General features: G+C 44.7%; 1 protein-coding gene across 1 annotated transcript in view; it reads right to left on the bottom strand.

Annotated features, from left to right (window-relative positions):
- Positions 1-26,795, bottom strand: part of CDH4 (cadherin 4) — a 426,922-nt gene that overhangs the window by 10,980 nt on the left and 389,147 nt on the right. The window contains exons 9-11 of the mRNA XM_063404276.1: positions 9,829-10,014; positions 3,585-3,838; positions 411-553 (exon numbers count right to left, since the gene is read on the bottom strand). Of these exons, the coding sequence (XP_063260346.1) occupies positions 411-553; positions 3,585-3,838; positions 9,829-10,014 (583 nt within the window). The remainder of the gene's footprint in view (positions 1-410; positions 554-3,584; positions 3,839-9,828; positions 10,015-26,795) is intronic.

Genomic DNA, 26,795 nt, shown 5'->3' with positions numbered 1-26,795 from the left:
GGGCTTATTTTTAATACCCTCCTGCCATCCCATAAAATTATTTCTGGTTTCCTGATGGAAGGCTTCCTGAATGCTCTGATCAGTGCCTTTGGGAGGATTACCAGGACCGGTGTGCTCGGCAGCCCCTGGAGAGCACATCCCTTTGACACTTTTTAAAGTTCAGGCTACACGGCTACACTGAGCTCCCCAAATCAATTTTCCATTTGTCCTCCCTTTCCCTTAATAACACTCTCCGAATACAGTGCACATTTAATTTACTCCAGCAATTTCCCGTCCCACTTTCACATTTTTGACCATAAAAACCTGGGAAAAAGATAACTTATACTGACAACTCTGTCAGGGCATCATTTCTCTTAATGCATCACATTAGAGTCTTATTGAAGCATGAACAATGTGAAGCCTGGGCTCACCGTTGTCAGCCGCCAAGAATGTGGCCTCGTAGACATTATTCTTAATGTAGTCTGACTCTCGATCAAGGACAGCAGCAGTAGTGATCTGACCATTTGTGGCATTAATGTTCAGCCAGTTTGCAGGATCTGACAGCTTAGAGTATCTACAGAGAAAGGAAATAAATACATGGCAGTCTTTTCACTGACATATCCTTAATATTGCTTGAAATACGTTTTTTCTGGAGTCCTGACCCGTGATTCAAAGGACCTTTGGGTAACTGGTTTTGTTGACAAACACAATGCTAATTGAGTATCCGGTTTTTGACCTTTACAATTATTCAATTTTTCAATTACTTTAGTTTTAAAGGTTCTTCTTTCCACTAAGTGCCACTTACATGCCAGTTTCCTGCTGCTAGGAGAGAACATTTCCTGAGGTCTCTGCAGCTGAGGAGAAACAGGGTCTGCAATGAGCATTGCATTCATATGCCTAAATTAGAGGATGGATTCCTGCTCTCTCCTTGTCCTTCTGAAAACAGGTTTTTAAAGATATTCCTGTTTTCTGCCCACCACTAATAAACAACAGTTTGGGAATACCAAACTGGCAGAGTCACCTCCCAACTACTCAGCCAACTCACAGTTGTTGTCTATTCAAATCCCCTGCAGCCAGCTGATAACATGGGTTTTTTTGGGCAAACTTTACCTGTGTTCTCCAGATCAGTGTGCTCAGTTCATCCTTCTTATTTTCCTGTTTTCTTGCTTTTCTGCCTCACAGTTTTATACTGTTTGAACTGAGATGGACCATAACTATCCAAGTGGAACTTAATGAATAGCCAGACTAAAAATTACTGAAATAAGCAAACAGAAGCTGAGCTTATTTCATGGGTAACTCAGACCTGCTGATAGTCGTATATAATTTGTCATTAGATATGCAGGTGAGAGCATTACTGGCTTCTGGTGAATATCCCTTTCCAGAATTGGGCTGTTTGAAGCAGAAACTCAAAGGGAAACTTGAGCTGCATCAATGCATGTGAAGAAGAAAGCAACACACAGCTGCACAAACCCCTGCCAAAGGAAAGAATTACATTTCATGGAGCTAGACTCTTTGGGGTGTTTTCATTTCAATATCACTGCTGTGAGGCTCCTGCCCTTTCTCTGCTAAATGACCAGGGATCCAGTTTCAAAGCTGGCTTTGTGAATGTGTCTGTGGCTAATGAGGATAACCTGAGGTGTGACACTGGCCATGCCAAGCTGTGCATTACTGGAGATGCTCCTGCTTTCTCATCTTCTATTTGTAAAAACTCTATTTCATCAAAGACTATTTAAAAACTGAAATTCGTATGCAAGGCTCTGGCAGCTGGATCAGCTCTGCAAAGTGCTTATCATGGACCTGTAGGCTTAGCCTTTTGAGTATCTTTTTTCCTAACTCACCAATGCCAACTGTGAAGTAAAACATAAAATATAAAATAACTTTTTTACATCTCACAAAGACAGGACCCCACTGCTTTTTGCAAAGCCTTGGCATTGGCTGTCCTGATGCAAAGAGAGAGAGATTGTACTGGGGTTTGGAAATGAAATGCTGGTGGATGCACAAAATGTGTGTCCTGGAAGCCCTACAAAGAAACAAGTCAAGTAACTGGCTGCTCATACTCTCAGGAATCCTTACAAGACCCTTCACATGCCCTGTGCAAAGACAGGAACAGCACGTTTGGATTACAGATCACCCCCCCTCCAGGTTAGAGGGAGTACTCAATCACAAATGAGTTGTTCTCTCCTCTGAAAATCAGCCTTGGTACAGACATCAGGGAAATAAAGACCCTTCAAAGGCCAATATTTCAAAAAGAACATAAGAAAAATGGCCTTGTTAGTTAGGATGGTCTCTTTCCTCCAAAGTCACAATGCCTGTCTAAAGACAACAAGATGAGGCAGTGAATAAACTATCATTTTCTAGAGCCGACAGCTCTGTGCCAGGTGAAATATTTCAAACTCTTCTTGACACAAAATGTCACAACTGATGCAAGCTTAAGTGGTCTCAGCCGTGGTCACGTCGAGTACTCAGTTTTTGCCAAAAATACCACAGCCCCTACAGACTGGAAACAAAAAAGAAAACAACTCCTGTGGATGTAAAAGTATTCAAGGGCAGGAAATGCATTTCCTATCTGCACAGACGGACCTGAAATAGTTGTGAAAGTGTCACAAGGACTCATTTTCACCTACACTTTGCTGCCAATTATTTCCTGGTGGGAAGGTGTGTGAGCCAGGGCCCTGGACCGTGGATTCAGTCCCTGGTGTGCCCAGGTGGGACAAACCAGAGTGAGTGACACCCTCCTGGTCACAGCATGAATTAAAAGTGATCTTAAGCTGCTTAGATAGAAATCTGACTTCGACAAGGTTAAAATTTTGCCAGCTGAATCTCATTTACAGGGAAAGCAGCTAAGGAGGAGGTTCTGTTTGGCAGGTGCTCTAAAGAGAAAGGAACAAATTGCACCTACGGGGAGCAGGCAAGGGGAGCACTGGTGAGATACAGACCAAGTGCCAATGACCTGTGAATGGGCGTTTGACTGCTCTGGCAACACTGAACAATTTGACACTTTAAAAGCCTGCCCAGCAGCTGTTTGTAACCTCACCAGCCTTGCTCTGGACTAGACAGCTCCTCTTGCACTGTACTTTTAAGGAAGGTTGAACCTAAATCCTCTGGAAGCAACACAAGGCATGATTAAAAATCCCAGCCATTCCCTTTGAAAACCCAAGCCTAGCCCTTCTGTGCCTCAGTTTCTCCCCTATAAAACAGAAATAACAAAGCTGCCTTTTTCTAAACCTCTGTGTTTATGAAGTGCATGAACCACACAGGTCAGAACACCCTGGGTGAGGCAGTGCCAAAGACTGGGTACAAAGCTGCCCTGACCTCTGTAACAAGGCACAAAATCTGCTTTCTTTGAAGGTGTGATCTGCCCACTGCAGTCCAGTAACACAGGATCCAACTCTGCTCTCCTTGACCCAGCTGCTCCGAGCCTGCCTTACCTGGAGCAGGGGCATTGTGAGGCTTGCAGGACACTACAAGTGCCACTCCCTGCCATGATTTCACTCACATCCCACCAGTCAGTCTGGAAATCCCCTTTCAGCTGCTTCCCTCCCCAAACTGGTGCAGCTGAACCCCCCAGAGCTGCAGGGGAGCCCCTGGGGTGCCTGGTGTCCCACCTTACTGCCTGCTGCATGAAGCGATCGGGATCCACCGCCGAAAACGTGGTCAGGACCGTGCCCGTCGGCACCCCCTCCTCCAGCCTGATCAATTTGTGGTTGGTTGGGAAATACGGGGCCTCGTTGACATCTGTGACTGAGATTGTGACTCCTGCTGTCGACTGGAAGGACATCTGGATGCCACTGGCCAGGGGAGCTTGGTTTGATACCATCACTGTCAGCATGAAAGCTCTGTTCATCTCGTAGTCGACTGCCTAAAACAAACAAACAAGCAAGTAGAGAGCCAAGCAGAGAACAAATTCTACCTTCTGGCTGGAAGCTGCAAGATTAGAAGGCAGATGATATCAAAGTCATTGCCTCGTCTTGTTTCCTCCTGAGCTCAGTTCTTTTGAAGGTGTAAATCCAGAGCAACTTCAATCCAGTGGAAGATTTGGCCTTCCAGTTTTTGGAGGGTCAAATAGCTAAAAAAATTCCACAAAGAAGAAACTGCAAACAGCAGGGAGCATTTGCCCTGTGTTTTGTTCCAATGCTAAGTGGTTTCCAAAAGACAACCTGCCTGTGAGAGGTGAGCATCAAATGAAGAAACTCACCCAGGGCTGCTCTAATGCAACAGGTGGAGCCTGTTCAGAGGGCTGGGATGAGCACTTAGCAGTGCTGTTAGCACTGAAACTGCTGACTGTGGAACCAGGACAGTCCCTGTGGACTCATCAGCCTGAAGGGCTCTTTATTTTCTCTCTAAAATGAGTTAATAAGCAAAGGTGGAGCTCCACCAAAGCTGGTGGAGCGTGGAACAATCCCTGGTCAGGTTAAGCAGGTGGAGCTTCCAGTGGGACCTCTCAACCTCCTGCAAGGCACCTCGTGGTCTCTGGAGGTTGCCTAAGGCTCTTGCAGCTGGGTTTTGCTGCTGGGAGGGCACAGATCTCTTCTCAGCACACACATGAAGACAATGTGTCAGTCCCAGGAGCCAGTCAGAGAGAAAAGCCTCTGCTGGCACGACTGACTGAGCCCAGTATAATAATAATTTCTAAACCATCCCTCTAATTATTATGAGGGAAGTCGCTAATCATCTGCCAGGGAGGCTTGTGTTATGCAGGATCACACCTCTGCTTGTTAAAAACTGCTTTGCCGTGATTTATAAATTTAGAAGCATATCCATCCTCCCTAATACCTTCTCCGGCGCTGAGTCTGCAAAGCACTCACTCAGGGTGTAAAACACCACAGCTACACAGACTTGGGCAGGGATTTACAGCAGCCAGAGCTGCCTGCCACGTCCTGTTTAAACCCCAGTATTGTCAGGAGGGAAATCAAATCACAGGAGGCTACACGAGAGAAACAAATTTCAGGGGCAAAAGGTAAAACAGCGGAATCTCTACTCGATTGAAGTGCAAATGTTCCCGATGCTAAATGGCTTCCTGACAGGCAGGGCCAACATTTAATAAATAAAAGGAAGCATAAAGATTCCCAGTACACCCACCCGTGCTGACTCACGGACTTGTGCTGCATTCAAAACCCATGCATGGTAAAAGTTCCCATTTAAACACCATTCAAGGCCTTGAAACAATTTGACTAATGCATTTCCTCAATTTCTTTTCACACCCCCTCTAATTTATATTCCCCCATTTTCTTTTTTTCATGCTGCTCTGTTTGCTAGGCTGTCCACAGCCACTCTGTACCTCCCTCCCCAAAGGGGCTCAGAGGAGCTGGGGGCTGAGCTGAGCAGCTCCATGGGGAATAATGTGGGAAACTCCCTGCTGCTGATGCTCAGGACACACTGAGCACACACAGCTCTGCATCAGGATGTGGCCTGATGCAAAGTAGTGGGTTTTTTCCCCCTACAAAATGTAGGGCTGTTCGCTCAGCTTTTTCCTCTTTCTTCTGGTAGGAACAAAAACTGGGCTGCAGAAAAATCGTGCAAGGAGCAGAGCTGGACTGGGATCAGCCACGACAAAGGCTGTCCAGGAGGCATCAGTGTCACCAAACAGTGTCCAACACACTTCAGTCTGCGAGACAGAGCTGATCTGCTCATCTCTCCTGTGTCCACTGAGCCCTACTTCACACAGTGTTGTAAAGAAAAAAAAAACAAACAAAAAGGTAAAACCAAGAGTGTGTGCTGTCCTGCAGTTTGGGCTATTGAAGCCCATGGACAGCAGCCCCTTGCAGCCAGACACTGTCCAGCCCTAAGGCGGAATTTTCACACCTCAATAAGCAATTTATACCAGAACTGTTCACACCTCTGCTCCCTCAAACTGCCTCCCTCTGAGGATAATGGTGCACAGAGCACTCTGTGCTCCTCACACCGCACTCACGCCTTCCACCTCCAGGCATCTCACTGAAAATGCTGGATATTGGTCATTTGACGTGGTTTTGGGGACACAGTGGACTTGGCATTGCTAGGTTAACAGTTGGACTTGATGATCCTAGAAGTATTTTCCAACCAAAATGGTTCTTTGATCCTGAAAAAGCTCACAGAGCTGCTATGCCTGGGACAAGGACATGTGGGACTCTTACCTACTCCTCACTTTCATATCCAAGAAGTACTTAACATGAAATTAAAAAGCAGCACTGTTGCAGATGCTCCTTGCTGGATGTTTGGTGTGTGATATGGCTGTGAAATATCCCCTGGGGATGCTGCACATCCTCCTCCCTCACGAGCACCTCTGACCTGGTGCCGCAGAGCGATGCCGAGGGCTTGCCACGTGTCCTCCTTTTCTTGGGGTAGTTTTAACTGAAGTGAACAAATTTTCCTGGTGTTATAGTTGAGGCAAATAATAACTGAAGCTTCAGCAGCATCTCCATTATAAATTCACAGCTCTGATCCATGCAGAGTTTATAATAACATTTTACTTAGCAGGCTGCCACAGGGCAGCCACTGCTGCTCTGGGAGATTGTCTTCAGACTCTGCGGTGTCTCATCTGAGGGGGAAGTTTCTCTCTCCCCTTGATCAAGGCTTTCTTTGAAGATTAGGGTCTTGCACAGTTATGGAAATGGTTTGGAAAGGCAAGAACAGAAAAGGGAAATGTTATACTTTTGGTGATCACACTGGAGCTACAGATGGGGTTTTGCTGAGGGCAGCTGCAAAATGGCCCCCATGAGCATAATCTGAACTCCAAAGGGAAATCTGGCTTGGAAGGATTTCTGACCCTCCATTTCAGCCCCTAAAATGCTGGTGAAGTGGTGGGATTCTGCACAGAGGCCCCCTCCCTGTGCTGCTGTGACTCCTTTGCTTGCAGCAGGAATTATGTATGAGCGGCTTTGAAGAGCCACGTGAAAATCCAGCCATGTAAGGTCTGTAAATAAATGGTTCATTACTTGACTTAAATTTTCACCCGTGTTTTCAGCCCACATCAGCGATCAAACCAGCAAGAGACTGCTCCAACACAGCAAAGAACAAGCTCTGACTGGCCACCCAGTCTGATGAGAGTACATCCCCCAAATCTTCAGGCATATTCACTTATTAACAGAGAACAAAATATTTCAAAGAAGAAGGTGGAATCCTAAGAGTCTTCCCTTCTCCACCATGAAAATTTAATCACAAGCAATTTCACTCATTCTCCTTGCTGAAAATACACCAAAAAGCCTCCCAGCCAGACAGGGGTAGGGAACCCTGGTGCCCAGGAGGATCAGGTGAGGTGATGTAGTGAAGACATCCAATGCAATTTCAAGCTCTGAGCTCAGCTCGGTGAGATTGGATTTTCATGTGGTTCTCTGCTTTGTGATCACTGTGGGTTACACGGCAGTGGAAAATCAACACCAGCATCAATGATGTCTTGACAAATCTGCCCTGCTTTTTGCCTGCAAGTTGTGAATAAGGGATGGTTCATTATGCACAAGTCCTTGTGCAGCAGTGTTGATCATGCAAATCCCGTTGTTCACTTTGATGTGCCTTTAAACTACAGTCCTGACACTTTGCAAGATTAAGAATAAGGGGTCCTCTCCTGCTTGCAGTGAAAATGTTGGCATTTTGATTTCAGACTAGCTGCTGATGTGGAAGCTAAATTTTTGTACTTTTCTTCATTGAATATTTTCTATTTAAGCAGAGGATATACAGATTTGGATAGGTGTATACTCACACACGTATATGCAACCATATAAATGTTTCTAAACTTGAAGAGATTTCATAATGTGGCACCAGGTAAGGCTGTCAACCATCATCACAAGAGCAATAAAAAGTGATAAATAAGAGGGCCCTGCTGAAATACCATCTGGCAGGTAGGATGATGTGTCCCTTGAAGTTTCAGCAGAGCAGCATCTGCAGACACACACACATAGCCCAAGGGTCAGGGAACAGGACAGGCTCACACGTTCCTGCCAGTGTGACCTCACTGGCATTTTACTGATGTCATCTTTCCTAAGTCACAAACTGTGCACATCAGGAATGACTGCAACTTGTTTAGCTAATAACAAGGAAACTGGGCTGAGCACAGAGCTTTTCTTGAATCATACTGCTCTTTAAACTTAGTATTTCTACCTGTATGTTGTTGATTAGAACTTCTTGTAAGGGAAGGCCAGATTTATCAGAAGGTGCTGGCTTTATCCACCCCAGCAGGTGTTAATCCTTGCCACATGCAGTGCATGGTGTGTGCTGTGCAGCTCCTGCACATCTCAACAGCCTCTGTATGATGCCTTTGCTGCTCTTTGTAGTCAGAGGGAGCATCCACAGGCATCTTGTCTGGGAAGAGCTTCAGTGAATGCAGAAGGGATCCAGTGATGTCCTGGCTGTGTGTAATGACTCCAGAAACACTCACTGGCCTCAAAACTGAAAGAGAAGCGAATGCTCCAATGAAGATGGAGTTATGTTCTTTGGAGGCAAGGAAGAAAACACAATTTGGCACTTGCTGCAGGTATCTTGAGGCTTCCAGCTCTACCAGCACACGGAGGGAAGAAGGGATGGTGGATATTTCTGATTCTTGGGAGTCTTTAGACAAGATCCTCTGCTGATCCATACTGGGGGCTGGCTTTGATTGGAGCTGTCCTGAACTGAGGATCTGTCCCACACTGTGTGTTTATCACTTAATACCAGGAAAAGAAAAATTTCTCTAACAGTCTTGATGCCAAACAACTCAGTCAAAGGGTGAATTTCCTTCTCTTATGTTACCAGAAAATTCACTCCTCCTGAGATCTCTCCTACACTCCCTGCTTTCAGAGAGGATCACTTGACTGATAAAGGCAGTGAAACACTGCCCTTGATTCACTGAAAACAGGGCTTTTCTGGCTCAAGAAGGGCAGCACTGCCCAGCCCAGACCCGCTCCCTCTTACAGAGCTCAAAGAGCCAAGGAGAAACAGGACGTGGAGGTCAGGCTCCAGTGCTGGGAATCCCTTCAGCATGTGAGGCTTTTTGAAAGCTCATGGTGGGCTGGGCTGAGCTGTGAAACCCAGAACCAGAGCTGTGTGCTGGAGGTGAGAGCGTTCAGGACTCATACACACAGAGAGACGGGAAACAACAGACCCAAGCGCTTCTATATCCAAGCAGAGAAGGCACAAAACACCCGCAGGCTCCTGGCAATGCCTGCAGCTGTAGGGGAGACAAACTCTCAGGTTTAACCCCCCGAGATTAGGGTGATCAGTTGTCTCTGCCCTTTGATGAGTCGCGAGCCGGGTGCAAAGACACACACGGAGTCTTCAGGTTTCTCATGTTCAAGGTCTTGCTCTCTGTTTATTATTTCTTATCTCACAAGCTGTTCTCGTGCCCTGCAAAACTCCGTGCAGCTGCAGGGGCAATGATGCTCTCCCCTCTTCTGGGAGGGTCTTGACCTCTTATACTACCGATTACATTTCTATTATTTACAATTAATCACCAATACCCAACATCTATGCTAGACAGGTCCTATCTACTTTGACCCTATCCAAACGTGCCACCTTCACAGCAGAAATGTCGGACCAGGAGAAGAAGAAGAAGGACAGGACCACCCCCTGAATCCTTCATCTTGTCCTCTCAAGTCCACACACCCAAGAATACATGCACCCCCAGTGATAAACTGATTACTATCTATTTCACACTTAGATGACTTGTAACTCCTCCTGCAATGTAGGTAGTTTCTCCTATGGACTGAAGTCAAAGCCTGCATCTCCTAAGCTCTGGGGGCTTACAACACCCCTGTACAGATCTCAGACCCCCCTGTCCACGTTCCAAACCCTCCTGTCCGGGTCGCAGACCCCTTTGACTGGGTCCCTGACCCTCCAGGGCAACCAGAGGGATGCTCTGGACTCCAACAACAAACAGGGCGTGCCTTGGCTCCCCCTTACCTTCACCACGGTGACCATGCCCTCGTTGGTGACGGGGTCGGTGCGCACGGTGAAGTGGCCCGAGGGGTCCCCGCTGATGATGCGGTACACGGCGTTCCAGTTGGGGGAGTGCGGCTGGTCCCGGTCCATCACCGTCAGGTTGGCCACCACAACCTCCACTCTGTTCTCGGGCACTTCCCCTGAATACTGCCAAGGAAAAGACAGCGGTGGTCATGGTGGGAGCTCTCTGTCCATCCTCACACCTCCCTCCCCTCCATCACCCTGCCCACTGAGAAGCCAGTCCCATGAAGAGAGCCATGGAGTTGTCATGAGCAACATATCTCTCTCTCAATTCTGTTTTTCCTGTTTTTTTCCTTTGAGTATTTTCCCAACTTTCAGCCCAAAGGAGAACAAACACACTATTGCACAGTCACTGCGCAAGATTCAGCAAATGCTCCAGGGAATCCAACAAAAAGCATTCCTGATATTCTTGCTCAGTTACAGCAACCAGAGAGTTAATTGTCAACAGCAGGGGAAAATGGCAGACTGAAATGTCTAAATTTTTTAGGATGACTATCTCTGTTTATCCCAAGGTATTTTGCCTCACTCAGATTTCAGTGATGGCTTTTTATTGCTTCTTCAGTGATTTTACTTCATTCTATTTCTTTCTTGCCCTTGATTTGATTTTGTCTCATTATTTAAAGTAGTTTTTTTGTGATTTTGCCACAGCCTTTCCTGGTGCTTAATTCTCTCATTTAGCACTGATTTCCATGGAGCATGTCCTATTCAGGCACATCCTGACACATTAACTGCATTCTTTTCTGCTTTCCAGTCCCTGATTTATCATGGGGCTGGTCAGGGATCCTGGCCTGTGAATAATTCCAGTATTTGGGGCTCAAAAGCTGCCAGTAAGACACATTCCCAAATTTTCAACTGTCCTCATGTCTCAGCACTGCCTATTAGCAGCACTTGCAAATCAACACTCTGATTGACATATGGCAAATTAAACACTGGGGAGATGCCGGGAGCGGCTGGCTCGGAGTCTGCAACTAAAATTCTGGCCCCAAACTGCAGGAGCAGAGCACTTCTAAAATCTGGCCTTTGGTGTGCAGAAATGCCAGGTTGTGTAAATGATAATAAATCATTTCTTTGTTAGCACAACAGTTCGTTTCCCCTCCTAACCCATCTCCATCCTTTGGCATCTCTCTGTTGTGGATGCTTGTATTTAGTATATATTATTTCACTGCTGACAGCAAAAATATTCAATCTGCCTTATGCTAATGTGAATTTAAATTTGCCCTTTAGTGGTATCCTGAATGGCATCTTGCCCTCTTTTCTGCTGTGCACCTGTCCTAAACAAGTTTTCATTAGTGAATGCAGATGGCATCTCTTTCCAGCCATGCTGCGTGGTGGGGAAGAACAGTGGGAAGCTGCAGGATAATTCTTATTCCACTACATGCTACAGCTCTTCTTTTCTCTTTATTTCCCCTGATTTCACTTGTTCTTTACCCATTCTCTTGCCCAATTTGGAGTCTCTGCGGCACACAGCTTAAGCAAGGGAAATATATGGAAATTTATCAAAAGCCTCTTGAAAAATCCATTAGATTATGTCATATGTACACTCTACTATCAACCTTGTCTGAACTGAAGCAGATTAGTTAAACAGGATCATCTCTTCCTAAATCCACACAAGTTATTGCCCATTACATTAAATTAATGTTGTATGGCACAGCAGCAGTGACAGGCTGAGGAGCCCCCCAGACTCTTTTAGGCTGCTCTGATGACAACAAGGTATCATATTGTAATTCCAAAGGAGTTAAACACTCCGTGAAACCATCTCAAATCTTCAACCCAGGACCACAGATTTCATCTGTCACTCCTAGGCTTATGCCCTGCAGAACCAAACAGAATTAAGTCAACAAGAACAAAGCATCAGCTGTATTTAACCCATTTAAAGAGGGCCAGTCCTATAAGATCCCTAAACACACCCTCAGTAGGTCACAACCCAATGAGTTTGGTTACATGGAAAAGTCCCACACAGCAGAATTTACAGCAGCTCGTCCAGCAGCCATCACAACACGTGTTTTCAACCCACAGTGAAAGTTTTACACAATTTAAAATATGAGGTTATATTAAAAATTATGAATACACAAGCACATGCCAATATAAAGCCTTAAGGAAGATCACAGCAGCCTATAAAACTTTTCCACTGGGGTGAATACCACAGTGCTCAGCACATCCTGGGCAATCCAGGAGTTCATCCACTTGGTGTTGACCTCTGACAGGCACAGTTAGGAAACTATCAGTCCTAAGCAGGAGTGAGAGTGGATATTGCTTACTCTGCTTATAAAGCAAAGTATTATTCTGATGAGAACAGAGCACCTTCACTGGAATCAAAGAAGCCATCCAAAGCTATTCAGGGTAAAAAGCAAATCTTGGAGAGATGTGCCATGAAGAAAAGAGTAATTTTCATCAGCTGCAGATCAGCAGCTGCTGGGAATTCAAACTGGAGTCTGCCTTTCCTCCCTCTCACACTCCCCCACTATCATTATTATAGGTAAATGCTGTAATGTGTATTGTCCACAATTGTCTTTACCTTTAATAAAATTATGTAATGACACTAAATTACACCTGCTAAAGGAAGGATGGCAGCTCAAAGCTACCCACACTTCTTTAATGTCATTCCCTCTCTACCCTGGAGTAATTCAGGATAATGAACATCTTTCACTATGCTGCTTTCCAGCATTCCCTCTGCTCTAAGTTCTCTTTCATAAGATTACAATTGATTTTCAAATAAAGAGAAGCATATCTATTCAAACAAGGTAAAACAATGGGCAACGGAGGAGCTGCTGGAGTAAACACAAGATTGATAAAGCAGCACTTGACCTATACCTGTAGCATTTACTCATATTCCCCTGTATTTCATTTAGCTTCCCTTTCAATTGTTGCACTTGAAGTCCTTAATTTCCAGAAAATTTTTGAAGACCATTCACAAGGATTTTTATGGCTGATTGTTACGTATTTCCCTTCTCAGATAAGGATTTGTTCTGAAACTGGCATGTTCTCAAATCCTTAAATTCTGTGGGGTATTTTTTTCCTCCCCTCCTATAAGGGCCTGTGCTGACAAAACTTCTCTCCCTACTCCTCTGGAGCTGGCCCCTCTGAAGTCATGCCCCTGCTGAAAAGGAAACCATTCATTTTGATTTTTGTGTTGGTACTAAAACCTGTTAATCCCAGAATTTCTCTTTCATGTCATTTGGACCTGACACCACATAAACACGTAGACAAATATCATTCCAGAGAAGAAAGGGGTCGATGTGGGGGACAAATGATGAAGTCACACCATGACTTGACTTTGTGCAATAAATCTGGAGTCTGGGCAGTGAAGCCAGGCACAGCTGAGTAAAACCAATTAGCTACCGCAGCCACTCCTAGGGAGGTGTGGGACTGAGACAGATGAACACAAAGATAATTATTCAGGCTTCCTTCTAAAGGGAATTCCTTTTTTTCCAATGTTCTTACTTTTTTCCCTGTCTGGTTTTGCTAAAAAGCTGTGAAGGCAAAGCCTTGTTCACATCAATGTCTGCAGGAAAGATCTTTCTCCAAGATCTGCTAATGATGACACAACGCTTGTTCCAGGCAGCAGTGGTTTGTGAAGGCTGAATTGCCTGGACAAATAGTGTTTCATGACCTATAGCTATGGATTAACTGAAGAATAAGGGCACCTCAGTCCTCTTATTAGACTCTGAGCCCCTCCCCTGAGAGCTAGGACTGCTGCAAAATGCTGAATCTTCTCTCTAGGTCCCTCGGGCTGGGAGAAACTGAAAGGAGAGTGAATGCATGTGGTGCTGGGGAGTCCCATCCCTCACCAGTCCCTGCTCAGCCTGCCCCTCTAGGCTCTGGAGAGGGGGTGATGAGCAGCCAGGGAGCCCAGAACACAGGGGACTCCACTGGCTGAACAAACCCCACAGCTCCTCACGCCTCAGGGCATCCACCCAGCCCTGTGCTGGCATCCCAGGCAAGGCTTTACCTTTTCTGCTAACAAAACTGCTTGAAAATGAATGAACAACTGCGGTCTGGTTGCAGCAATCTGTGTAAAATGGGGGAGGAAAAAAAAAAAAGATTAAAATCTCCTAATAAATCATTAATTGTGATGTGCCTGCCCAACTGCAGCACGGAAACAAGCAAATGCCATCCTAATTGATTGCTTCTTATTCCGTCTTTATAGGCCTGCATTTTTTATTGTGGGGGTTGAATAAGCCCAGAGGTGTAAAAACCCTCTAGATTGTACTCTGCGTATCTGCCAGCTTGATATTTAGATCAATAATGCTCTTTCCCCCCCCTCTTCTACTCCTACTACTGGTAATTTAGCTTTTCTTCCTAGCAGACTAATTGCTGTTTTCTTAAGCCTTACTATCAATTCCGTGACCTTTAATTTCCAATATTTTTTGCTGTAGGGATGGCTGTGTGGGGCTGTGAGTTATCCCAGCCCCGGCTCTCAGCTGCTGTGACAGTCACACAGGGACTGCCAGGGTCTCCCCCCACTGTGTGCAGAGGAGACCATGAGCTGGCCCAAATCCCCACAAAACCCCTGTAAAGCCAACCTTATTTTGCAAGTCAGGCTTTGAGATGCTCATTTCTGATTTTATTAAACCACTCACTCCAGTGAGGTCTCGAGTGATGACCGCTGATGTCCTCACTCCTTTTTGAGGCTGCAGCCCCTCCATAAACTTCTGGGCTGTTGTTTTTCCAGGTTTAAGGAAGGGCATGGCAGTGAGCTCACCAGTTTTGGAAGCTTTGCCTTCACCCTCAGCAGCCAAAGCACCTCCTGCAAAAGGAGCCCTCCCAGCTGTGTGCACGGTGTGGTGCAGACAAGGCACCCCCCATTCACAGGGAGTTTGTGCAGGAAGCTTGAGTGATGCTCAGAGTGGTCTCCAAGTGCTGGTTTCTTTTTCTTTGGGAGAGTTTAAAAAACAACAGCAAGCCTTGAAGTTTGGCACTTCTGGAGCTGATTTCAGGCTGGAGCACAGACAGCCTCTGTCGTGTTCCTGCCACAAGTGACAGCTGCTGGTTTTACACTTCGTCCTTACTGGTGTCATTTTTTCAGAATCTCAAGTAATGACTAACTCTGGATCAATATACAAATTTTACTCCTTGAATATGAAGACAAAGCTGGAGCAGAGGAGAATAAAGCAATACCCTCTCATTCAGAAGCAGCAAAAGAAAACCCTCTCACTTCAGGCTCCGGTGTGAGGAAGGAACGTGTGGGTTTCACCTTGGTTCAAAGACTCTTTGAGTACTTGCCAGGAGTTCAGAGCACATAATAGTAAAAGGATATTAAAAAAAAAAAGTAGTTTGCATATCTAACAAAGAGCACTAATTTTTTTTTCATTATCAGATGTTACATTCCTTTGATAGCATGGAAAGATGCTGCAGAAATGATGACACAAGACACCATTCCGCTGCACGATAATCATTTCCAAATAAATATATCTTAAGAAATGAGGTTTGAAGTTTGCATAGAAATTTAGATATTTTATAAAAATGCATTACAACACAAAGGAGCTTTTTACAATGTTCATATGAAAGGTTTAGAAGGAGATTAAAATTATGTCCTTGGAAGGCATATAGCCTTATCAAGAAAAAGAAAAATCTACATTAACCCCGTGTAGGAAAGTTGTACTTTATCTCTATTTCAAAGGCTATAAAGAACCACTTTAATCAACCTACTTGACTTTGGGGGCTTGCACATCTCACTGAGACTCATGAAATCTGGCATAGTGTGGTTTCCAGAACACAAAAGCCTTTAATCTGTAAACCAACACTCTTGTACATTCAAATCCTGATACGATCTCCTTGTTAGGAACTAAAATTGTGAATTTATCCAAAATGGGATCTCATCTCATCTAAATGATGTAGCCTTTGCAACAGTGACCTTTAACAATGGTTATACCCAACAGTGAAAGATTTTATGTCAGGAGCCAGTGGAAACAATATACATTAAAATTCTGATCTGATAGCACAGCCCTTTATTTTTCAGTTTTAGACAAGGATCCTTTAAACATTTCATTTGCTCTCTTGTCTAACTTACCCACAGAATGAACAGCAAGAAAAAGTGGCTGATACTTCTCTGCAGACTATTTGATTGTCAGGTGTAATTAGCAATGCTCTCTTTAAAATAGAGACATAGATTTTAAAACAGCTGGCACTGCCTACAAAGCCTCATTCTTAAAAAAAACCCCTTATATACATATATTTATGTAACAGAACGTTTTTGCACAGATACATCATGGCTTGACAGCCCTATGCTTCCCTTCAGCTGCAGAACCAAAGGCTGAAGTGACTTGCCTGTCTCCCCAGGCAGCTGCAGAAGGGGCTGGAGCCGTGCCCTGCGCTGGGGCAGAACCCTGAGACCATCATTAATTCATGTGGTATTTGATAAATCCATTAGGTCAGCCTGGATTAGCCTATCGATCTACCCAGTGCATTGCACAGAGCCCTGTGATCCTTGCTCAGCTGCCAGCAGGGAAAAGCCCTGGGAAGGCTGGCAGGGAACTGGGATGAGCTGGATCCCAGCACGGCTCTTCCCAGGCTCTGAGCTCCGCTGGGAAGCCCACACAGGTTTGTATGGCTGGGGAGAAGGAGGCCAAAAGAAGCTTCTTCCTCTCAGGGTTGTTGTTTCCCTGAGATTCTCCTTGGGGTTGGTGTTCCCCAAGGTAATAAGGGTTCCCCCAGGGTTGCTGTTCCCTGAGGGTTTCCCCTGGGTTGCTGTTCCCAGAGTTAATCAGGTTTTCAGTCTTCTCTTTGCCCTAAGTGTTACACACCAGAGGTAGAGACGACAAGCTGAGTCCGCCAGTGCACATTTCCAAGGTTGTTTATTCTTCATTATCTCAGTCCTTTTTCAGCTCTGCCAGGCCTCCCTGGCAGGGTCCCTTATCTTAGTTCTTTCTCAGCTCTGCAAGGTGTCTCCGCAGAGCAGGACACGCGGGGGACTGGGCGGATCAGAGAGCCCCGCACCTTATGTACAGTACCCCTGACCCAACCACTGTCCGAGATGTATTTTTTATTTACAAAATTTTACCAATACCTACTACCTATACTAACATGTCAGTCCTACTCTAAGCCAATCTCTAAAACCCAACTCAGCACAAGATGGGGGACGAGAGCAAGAACAAGGAGCACAGGGGCCACTCCCCAATTCCTCCATCTTGTCTCTTCAGCCCCATATGCTAAGAATCCTAATTTCTATATTTATATTCTATAATAAACCATCCACTACTTATTTTAAATTCTTAGGATTCGTGATTCTTCCTGCATGTGAGTGTTCACTCCCATGGACAGGGATCAGAGTCAGTGTCCTCCTGGGATCTGTGTGGGTCTAACTGACCCCCCTGTACAGATCCCAGACCCCCCTGTCCGGTCTCCAAACCCTCCAGGGTGGCCAGAGGGATGTTCTAGACTCCAACACTTCCCAGCTGGGAATCTCCACCACCTCCAATAAAGCACCGTGGGTTTGGATACCCTGACCTGGAATTGCCAAAGCATCCCTGCATTCCTCACTGTGGGAAATGGATTTGTAGAGAATTCTCAAAGCCTGACAGAAGGATCACATAGTTTGTATCTGTATGCAAACTCTGAGATAAAAAATGATGACTTAGAAATTCCATGGAATAGGACAGATATTGTTGAGAGAGAAATGGAGCTGCAAACAAGTTTCAAATGATGGCCTTGCAAATAAGAGTAGATATTTTGGAGAAAAAGGACTATGAAAGATGCATTGCAGTAGGACCCATGAAGGGTAATTGTAGGTGATTGGCTTTCAGGCACTAGCAGCATTGTGTGGCAAAAGCTGATAGGTCAAGAAATGTTTATAATGTATTGTAATTAGGAATTAGTTGGCTCCAGACTGTGATGGCGTGAACTGTAACATCTGTATTGTCTCAACCTTCACATGAGACTGAAAATGGAATAAAAGTTTTTAGAACACCTCTCAGTTGCCCCATCTCTGGGTCAGAAAAGGGTATAACCTGACACCCCACCATGGCACAGGGGGCCTTTCCAATGTACTTTTACTCTAAAATAACCAGCTCCCTAAAAAAAGGAATGCAATCAATTCATTTGTTGGCACATCAGGCCTCACATTTCCTTCTCCTGCAAACTGCAAAGCAGCAAATAACCACGCAGCTTTGAACAACACTCTGAAAACATGATTTTCCTGATTTACATGTAAACCAGAGCAGCAAAAACTGAGTGAGAGAGCTCAGCTCCTAAGCAAGCAAGACGTACTCCACAGGTCTGGCTCTTTATCTCTTGTGAAATGTGTCTAGAAGGGGATGTTTCAATTCAGGTACCTGTAATAAAGTTTCATAAAGAAGGGCCTTAAGTTGATAAGTCTGGTTTAGGATTTTCTTATTAACTGCCCATTCCCCATAATGAGTTTTTAATTTAATTTTTTCAGATTTTAAGGCATATGAAAGCTGCTCATGTGCCTCTGGGATCTCAGGATGGGTATTTGGGAAAGGAAGAATTATGAGAGTACTGAAACTGATTTTTTACATATGCTATAATCCTGGTATTGAGATTTTTAACAAGTTTCCTGTGCAGCACAGCTCAGCCTATCTGCACACTGACTCCTGCTCGAAATTCCTGTGCACTGCAATTGAAATCTCTGTTATTTGCAGATTAGTCTCAGAATTAGCACACAGTGGGGTTTGGGGGTTTTTAATGAGTAGATTGGAACTCCATCATCAGACACTGGAAGACCCTCTGGTCTGGCCATTAAAAGGGTTCCTGACTGGAACAGTAAAACACTGAAGCAGGTGTTTTATTCTAAAGTGTGGTTTATTCTGTGGTTTAAACACAGGATCTTCTGCACTGGTGCCACAATGGCTGATTTTTTATGTCCTTACTGATGCTTCAAATTTAAAGGCAGTGTCTGCCAGCACTCACAGGAGATCTGTGCCAGGGTCTCTTCAGGAAAGGATGGAGTCCCTAAAATCTCAATTACAGAATGGTTTGTGCTCGAAGGGACCTGTGAAGGTCACCCAGTCCATCCTGCCACCTTCACCTAGGGGAGAATCTGGCATTCTAGAGAAATGCCTGCCTGTTTACTCAGTAACTCAGAGCACAGGAAAGACTACATTAAATACTGTGTAATTAATCGGCTTTGCCATGAAAAAGAGGCTTCTTGCTGAAATTTTACAGTATTTCCTGTGGAATGGAGCAGAAAAATGCAGTGAGAAACACAGGATATTGGGTCAAAGAAAACGTGGAGTCACTCTATAATTGTAAATTCAGGAAAGAAAAGAGTATTATTTCTCCTTTTTTATTTTTTAGCAATTAAAACCTGTTTTTGCACTATGCTGAGCAGTATGAAAACCTCTACCACACTAAAAAAACCTCTGTGAAAGCTTTCAACCATTCTCTGATTTTAACTGGCTGTTCTCTGTGTTGTGACCCTTTCTTCTAGAACCAGGAAACTTTAAGACATCCTGGACAGTTAGAAAGATTTGATAAGAGAAAACTCACAGCACTCCCAAATCCTTTGCTAAATCTCTCTTCCTCCCCACCACAGCATGTCACTAAAGATTTCATAAGTGAAATGTACTTAATGAAATTCCAGATATATATCCTCTTAAAATGACAGCTCTTGGAAGAAACTGTTTTTAAAGCAACAGAATATTGAAGAATTAAAAACCTGCCGACCCAAGGAGGGGATTTATTTCAGCGCCTTCCAATAAAGGAGTTACAGAATGTATTTAAATTTCTCAGCAGTGCCTGAGATGCTATGGACTTTTAAGATGATGAATAATCCAGCAGAAATGGGTGTTTGCCTGGGACATTTGGCAGACACGGACATGCCAGGCTGGGTGGACATCCAGCCTCACCACGATGGTGCTGGTGTCTACATTCAGACAACTGAATAAGAGTCTCCAGCTCTGGGTTGAGGAGGAGAATTAGGATATTTCATATATAACCAAAAGCAGAGAGAGGCACCAAATCTACAAGAAACCATTGGAATTTGAGGGAAATGCCACAGGTGGAAAAATGTCAGATGAGAAACGTGGGTAGATATGTGATATAGGAGCATCAGTGATTTCTCCTTGAAATTTTTATCCTGACACACCAGAGAGGATGGGAACAGCGTCTGATCCACACACACGGATCTGGTGGCAGAGCCCAGGGCCATTTCCATGGCAGCACAGCACAGAGTAACAAGGGCATTTTTCTCTGACATTTCCTTTGACTCCTGAGGTTCTGCCAGTGACACGTGTCCCTGTCACACCTCGCTGCACACAGGTAGCTCACACCTGCCTGGAACCACCGGGCAGTTCCATGGAAAGCACAGGGTGAGGATGCAGCTTCTCCCTCTAGATCCTGCACAGGCTGAACAGGGGAGGAGAGGGAGGAGAGAAATCCCTGCTAAATGAGATTGAACCAGGAGACAGCTCCAGATGCTGCAAATGAGAGGGCTCATGACAAATGGGGGATGGTGAACGATGGCTGATGGGCGCTGTGGTGGGCTGGAGGTTGTCTGTGCTTTGATACATTTGGTACTTAATATTACTTTAAAATTTAAAATTATTAATATAATTCTATTATAATATTGATTAGAATACAAACCCAGCTGCACAAACCTGCAAACCAGCAGGTTAGAAAGCCAAATGTCAAACCAGCTGATGTGTGACACTGTTAGGTGTCCCCTTGTGCTGAGGATGGAGGTGACACTCACCCCACGAGGGGCAGCTGCTGGAGCCCTGCATGGGCACTGGGGCCCCGTGCTCTGAGTTCCCAGTGGAACACATGCAGGAGGCACCTGGAATCCTGCTGCTCCTCCTGCAGCTCCAGCTGACTGAGATCACACTCTCCAGCATGGAGAGGAGGTTGTATTACTCCTGATTTTACACCAAGTACTACATGTGTCCAATCTGAGAGAGACCAATAAAGTATTTTTTTATATCCCCCCTGCTTTTTTTTTTTCGTGACAGAAAATTGAAATTTGTAATGAAACTATCGTTCCCGTGATTTTTTTTTTTTAATCACTGGTCTTTGGCAATTTTAAACTCTGAGGTCTGAAAAATTCATTACCACTAACTTCCATCAAGGGTGTTCCTGAAACCAAAATTACTTAATCAACTCAATTTAGCTTCCTGTGTAGACCTAATTCAGAAAAACTTTATCTTCTTGAATTGTTATTGCAATTAATTTCCCCCCCCCTTTTTTTTTCTGCAGCAGACGACATTTCAGTAATTAGATATTCTATAAAAATGAGTTATTCATTCAGAATAGCTTCACTTTTATATTTGATTAATCATATTACCACTGAGGTCCGGGTTTTGTCTCCAAGGAAAGTTTAATGACCTCATTTTAATCCTTCTTTTAACCACCAGGCAGGTATCAATGAGGAGAAATAAAATTATCTTCTTTTTTCTTTTCCTCTGCTTTATTGCACAATCTCAAGATTACATTTGATGCTTTTTCTGTGTGACTGACCCATTTACAAGGAAGAATCTAGCTGATTCCAATTAGGTCCAGGGCAGAGTCAGGCTAAACAGAGCCTTGAACTGTGCCTTAATAACCAATGCTCAGTGTAATGGAGAGGAACCAGAACTGCTTTACCACGTGGCAGCCACTTTAAAGCTCTGTACATGATTAATTTGGTGATAATTTGAAAATGAATGTACTGAACGGAAATAAACAAAACAAAAGGCACTGTAAATTTAGGTTTTGATTAATGGGGTCTATTAGGAAGAGACTTCTATTAAGGAGATGGCTTTTTTTTTTAAATCAGTGCATATATACCCACACAATATAATAGAATAATTCATATAATCCACAATTTATCTGTGAGTAGAGACTTGGATATGATTGATGACTGTGTGCCTGGCAACAGCATCTATCTGTGCTTTGGATCCAGCTCTGTGCACATCTCTATTTGGTATTTATACATCTACATCCCTGTATCTCTGTCTGCTTTGCAGTCTCAAAGGTATTTCATCCTTTCTGTCATGTGTTACACTGGTGTAAAGGCTTAACAGACATCACAGAAGAGCCTGATGCTTTTTTTTTATTAAGATGTGAGGAATTATTGTTTTCTCATAAAGTGAGAAATATCTTTCATTTTAGATGAAAGAGGTGATAAGAAAGGAACAAAAGTTGAGCATCCACAAGAGAGTACGAAGTGTGTCTTGTGTTCCCTCCAGGCACTGGGGGATGCTGTGCCTGGGAGAGCCACAGTGCTCCCAGGGAATCTGCACTGAGAGCTGGGGATCTCCCCCATTCTTTATGAATGGGGGTGATCTCTATTCTCTTTAATTTCTAGAATGAAACTGTGTGGGCATCACACTTCCTCAGCTCCACTGGACAGGCTTGGCACTGAGGTAGGGATCCATCTCCAAAGGCAGATCAAGATGTAAATAATTTCCTAATCGTGGTTAGCCTGTGTATCTACAGCTGCAAAGCCTTGGAATTATTGTGGTGAGCTGAGCACAAGGCTGAAACAGGATGGGAAGAATGAAGATTGCTCTGTTTGTTACTGCTGCCTCCCAACCTGACATCCTTAATCTAATTCATTGTTCATGGCAAAGGTTGTTACCAGGACATGCAACAAGAGGCAGAAAGCCCATTTCAATTTATAAGCACTGGGGTCTTATTTAGGAAAACTAGACTGATTTGTGGTTTTAAGACTTCACTGACTGTATATTTAATGGAAATGCACACAGAATTAGGTAGATGCTCACATACCCAAATGCTACTGGGCATATTCAATTCACTTGAATATAATAATTTATTTCAGTTAGAGGCTGACAGCTCTGTAACAGCCCAGGCTTTGCTGGGTAGCTTGGCTTAGCCTTGTTTTGACTGGAAAACTGCAAGTGAACACAGTCATCTGGGAATTTCCATGAAAGCATAATTGATTTTTAACAATAAAGCCTGTCTGCAGGACTGTACAGAACTCCTGGGTTTGTCTTCAGCTGTAAAACAACACAGTCCTGTACATTCCCTTACCACAGCCCCTGGACCTTCCCCTGCCACCTCTGACCTGTGCAATCTACTTGAACTCTGCCTTTAAATTCTGCCACAGGCGTGGTTTTGATGATTTAAAAAGGCTGTGTGATCCAGGGTAATCTCCATTCAGATGTCACTGCAGACTTTCCGAACGGCACAGGTGTAGTGACAGGGACAGTGAGATCTGAATGGACAGCCACATCTGCAGCTTTGGTCTGTGCACTGCCAAATCATGCACACAGTGCTCAAGATTTAAACCCTGCATCTTTTCCAGGGTCCAGGAGCAGGGAGGAGGCAGATGGACATGTGCCAAGGTCCTGGGAGATAGCAAGCTACCCACTTTCTAGTTTTTCTTGGATCACCCTGTTAAGATCTCTTTTTAGGGAGCCCTGGAAAGCATCCTGGTCCAATTTTCTGCCTGCAGGAAATCCCAGTGACATCCCACTCCTGCTGGGTTTTCCCTCCATAGTGTAAGATTAATTTGTAAAACATGAGCATGCATGTAAAAGGGATTTCTCATAACACTCCCATGTTCTGAATGCTTCTGGGTACATCTGCCTATAAATGTGTTTAGGAAACCCCAAGGCAGCCTGACAGGGATGCTGATTTTGGTTTCCTATGACCATTAAATATCATTTCTCCAAAGCAGACCTATTTGCATCTTTGCATCCCAGTCACTTGGAAGTCACAATCTTTCAGCCTGAAGGAAGAGCTGAGGGCTTTCCCTTCTGCTTTGTTATTTTGAAGCTCACTGTTAAAAATGGAGCTCAGCAGGATCTGACTGAGGGGGCTGAAGCCCAGGCAAAGCATTCACCCCACTTGCAAAAAAGTCACATTTTTACAGTTCACATCAGCTATTTCTGTGCAGTGCTGCTCTTGCACAGGTTGATGCACAGCTATATTCTCTCCTCAAACAAACAATGAATGTGAGAACAAATGCATTCAGAACAGGGAATACGATTTTAGGTTATGCTTGTTTGCTTTGTTTCCACAATTTTGGCAAGTTCACAGAGCAGGAGGCTAAGTGAGAGCTACAGCATGGCCGTGAAAAAGGAAATACTAATGCCTTGTTCAAGGCACTGAAACTGGATTACTGTATCCAAATTGGGTCAGAAGAATGAAAACTGTGCAGAGTGTGGAGCACAGCAGGGTTAGCAAGATAACCAGGGAAAGGAAGCTGTAAAACAGAAGGGGTTGGAGGATCTTGGCTTGTTTTGCTTCACAGAATGATGTACACTAGTAAATCACAGGGGAGAGAAAAGGGAAGGAAACATCAGAATGGGAGAAGGAAGAACTCTTCAAGGTAAAGGACAATGCCAGCAGGGCAGCGATGCTCCGAGAGCATCTTCCCCCTCAAATTCCAAAGCACTTCTCAGAATGGGCTCATTAACATCTCCCACAGTACTGCAGGAACCAGAACACCTGCACAGACAGAGGTCAGACATTTCTGGCAGAGTGGAGCCAAAACCAAGAAGCCCTTTTAACCTGGGTCTGTCTCCATGTTCCTTTGTGCAGGAATCTCTTCTCTGCAGATTCCAGCACTGCCTGATCCAGCCCAGCATGAGCCAGGTTAACTCAGCCTCACTGCAGCAGCCAGGGGTGAGCCTGGTCTGACAATATTAATTAAATAACCCAGTTAAAAACTGGCAAGAACTGCTTTTCCCAATCTGCTTGCCACAAGGATTTCTCCTTCACTGATTAGCCAAGTCCATGTAGTAACCAGATTTACCCTTCCCAGAAACACATCCCTCCTGCTCCAACACAGCCTCTCTGAATTCAGGTTACCCCACATCACCCTGCTCTGAGTTCAGCCAGTCTTTGGCCAGGCAGCCTTTCCCAGGCCAGCAGACTGCACCCAGCCAGCCCCAACAGTCCAGTCCTAAACCTCTGGAGCTGTTCCTAACTGGTGGCAGGGTCAGGATCAGCCAGCGAGGCAGGGAAGGGGATGCTGTCCTAGAGCTGCCTCTTTAAAACACACTCCACCAGATTCAGCTTTGGAAGAGGAGATTCTCAAAGCAGTGCCAAAGGCCAAATTTTAAAGTAGCTTTAAATAAGACCTCCTAAGGCTCAGGAGCTTAAAGAACTTGAATAGCCCAGTTTCTTTTTTCCCTTTCTTTCTGCACCCCCTCCAAATTTTTTGAGAGTTTGATTGCCAGGCAGGTTTTCCCGAAAATCCACAAGCTCAAGTAATCATGAGCACTTTAGCCCTGTGAAATAATATTTTCCTCACATGGGCTACTATAAAAACAAGTTCTGCACAGTAGGCAAATTTAAAATAACTTTTAATTAACATTTCAGACACAGAAGTCTGATCATGCAAATTCATCTGCGTCTCCTCTCTGTGCCTGATTGTTCCTGATTGAATATGATAAAAATAGACTTTGTATGAGTCAAGTGTAGGCATGGATTTCTTTCACTTCTCCTCCCCTCTGATTATGCATTTTCTTAGATAAAGTGGAAATCCTTGGATGGCTATTAACAGTATCATGGGTCAGACTGGAAACGGCATCCTGCCTGAGAGGAGTTAAAGATTTCTCTGGAATTAAAGGTGTTCCTCCTGTGAGCAAGAAAGATGCTTCAATCTTACATCAAACCTCACCTGAGACTATCCAGCATTGTTCTGTCTCAGCTGACTTTTAATCTCTGAAATACCAACTAATTTCACTGCACCTCCTGTATCTGAGGTGAGCATCTGGCCAGAGGCTATGGATCCACATTAATATGGAAAAACCACAACTCACTTGCACACCAGAGATAAATATTTGAAGGGAGACTGAGGAATTTCTCCACAATTAAGACATGTCAGAGGACATGACCCTGTTATAAGTAACAAGGACTCTGGATAATGGAGGGCATAGTGATACCTTTATCTTACAACAGAAAGAGAGCCAGTTTTCCAGTAAAAATTCCTACAAAGCCTTTGTAACACAGTCCAGTTAAAATCTCAACATTTTACAACAGCTGGTGACTTGGCAGGTGCAAAATCCACCAAAAATTCCACAGAAATGAATAAGTCACTGAAAACTTGGGCATGGGGGATTAAAATACCTTTTTCTGTGGCATCTGACCCAGAGCCTGTGGGCATGGCTGGTTGGGCACATTGAGGGGTCAGTGCTACCTCTCCTCTTTAGCAGAGGGAAGAGCTGCCTCCACTTATTTTTGCAAGCAGTAATGTCTCATGAAGAACACAACACTGTGGACAGGCTGAAGTCCCTTAGACAGCCAGCAGAACAGTCCCTGGGTCACAGTCCTGCATTAAACCATTAAAAATGCCCCAAACAGCTGCCTGTGATGTTTACAGTGTTTCAGGAGATGCTCCACTCTGTGGTGTCTCTCAGGAGACACGTCCCCACTGTTGGCTGCTCTCTGATGCTTCTCAGCACAGGCACAGGTAGCACTGCAGATCAGGCAAACATTTCCCATCACACAAAAAGAGCTGGAAAGGCTCAGGGGAGGCACCTGGTCCTTGCTGTGCCTGGTGCCTTGCAGCTCGATACAGGCAGTGCTCATCACTGCCAGCACTGGCCATGCTGATGGACACTGGCCTTGGAGTGAACAGCAGACCTGAGTTCCAAACTGTTTCATCCAGAGACTCTGATTTCCTTCCTCCCACGTAATTTCAGAACCCTTTGTTTGAGAAGGTGGGGCTCCTTCTTCCCCTGCCTGTCAGGTGGTGGGTCAAAGAATGTGAAACCCACTGAGATCAATTTTCACGGAAGCACCCAGGCATTCTGGAGTTTTACTGAGGTATCTTCATTCTGTACCTTTAAGGATCCTCTCTGTAGTTTTATTGCTCTTTTACCACTTCTCATCCAGCACTACACTTTGATGCCAGCCCATCTGGTATTTTGGATGTCCACTCACCAACACACCTCTGCTGGATGTGTCACTTTGGCATTCCTGTGTCTGAAATTCCACACAGCCTCTTCCCCCTGCACCATGCCTGGCTACAGACGTGCCCTGCCTCTCCTGACCATCAC

Source organism: Prinia subflava, chromosome 8 (genome assembly GCF_021018805.1).
Source record: "Prinia subflava isolate CZ2003 ecotype Zambia chromosome 8, Cam_Psub_1.2, whole genome shotgun sequence".
NCBI classification, from domain to species: domain Eukaryota; kingdom Metazoa; phylum Chordata; class Aves; order Passeriformes; family Cisticolidae; genus Prinia; species Prinia subflava.
The sequence above is the reverse complement of the archived record's forward strand: the minus strand, read 5'-3'. Positions and strand labels throughout refer to the sequence as shown.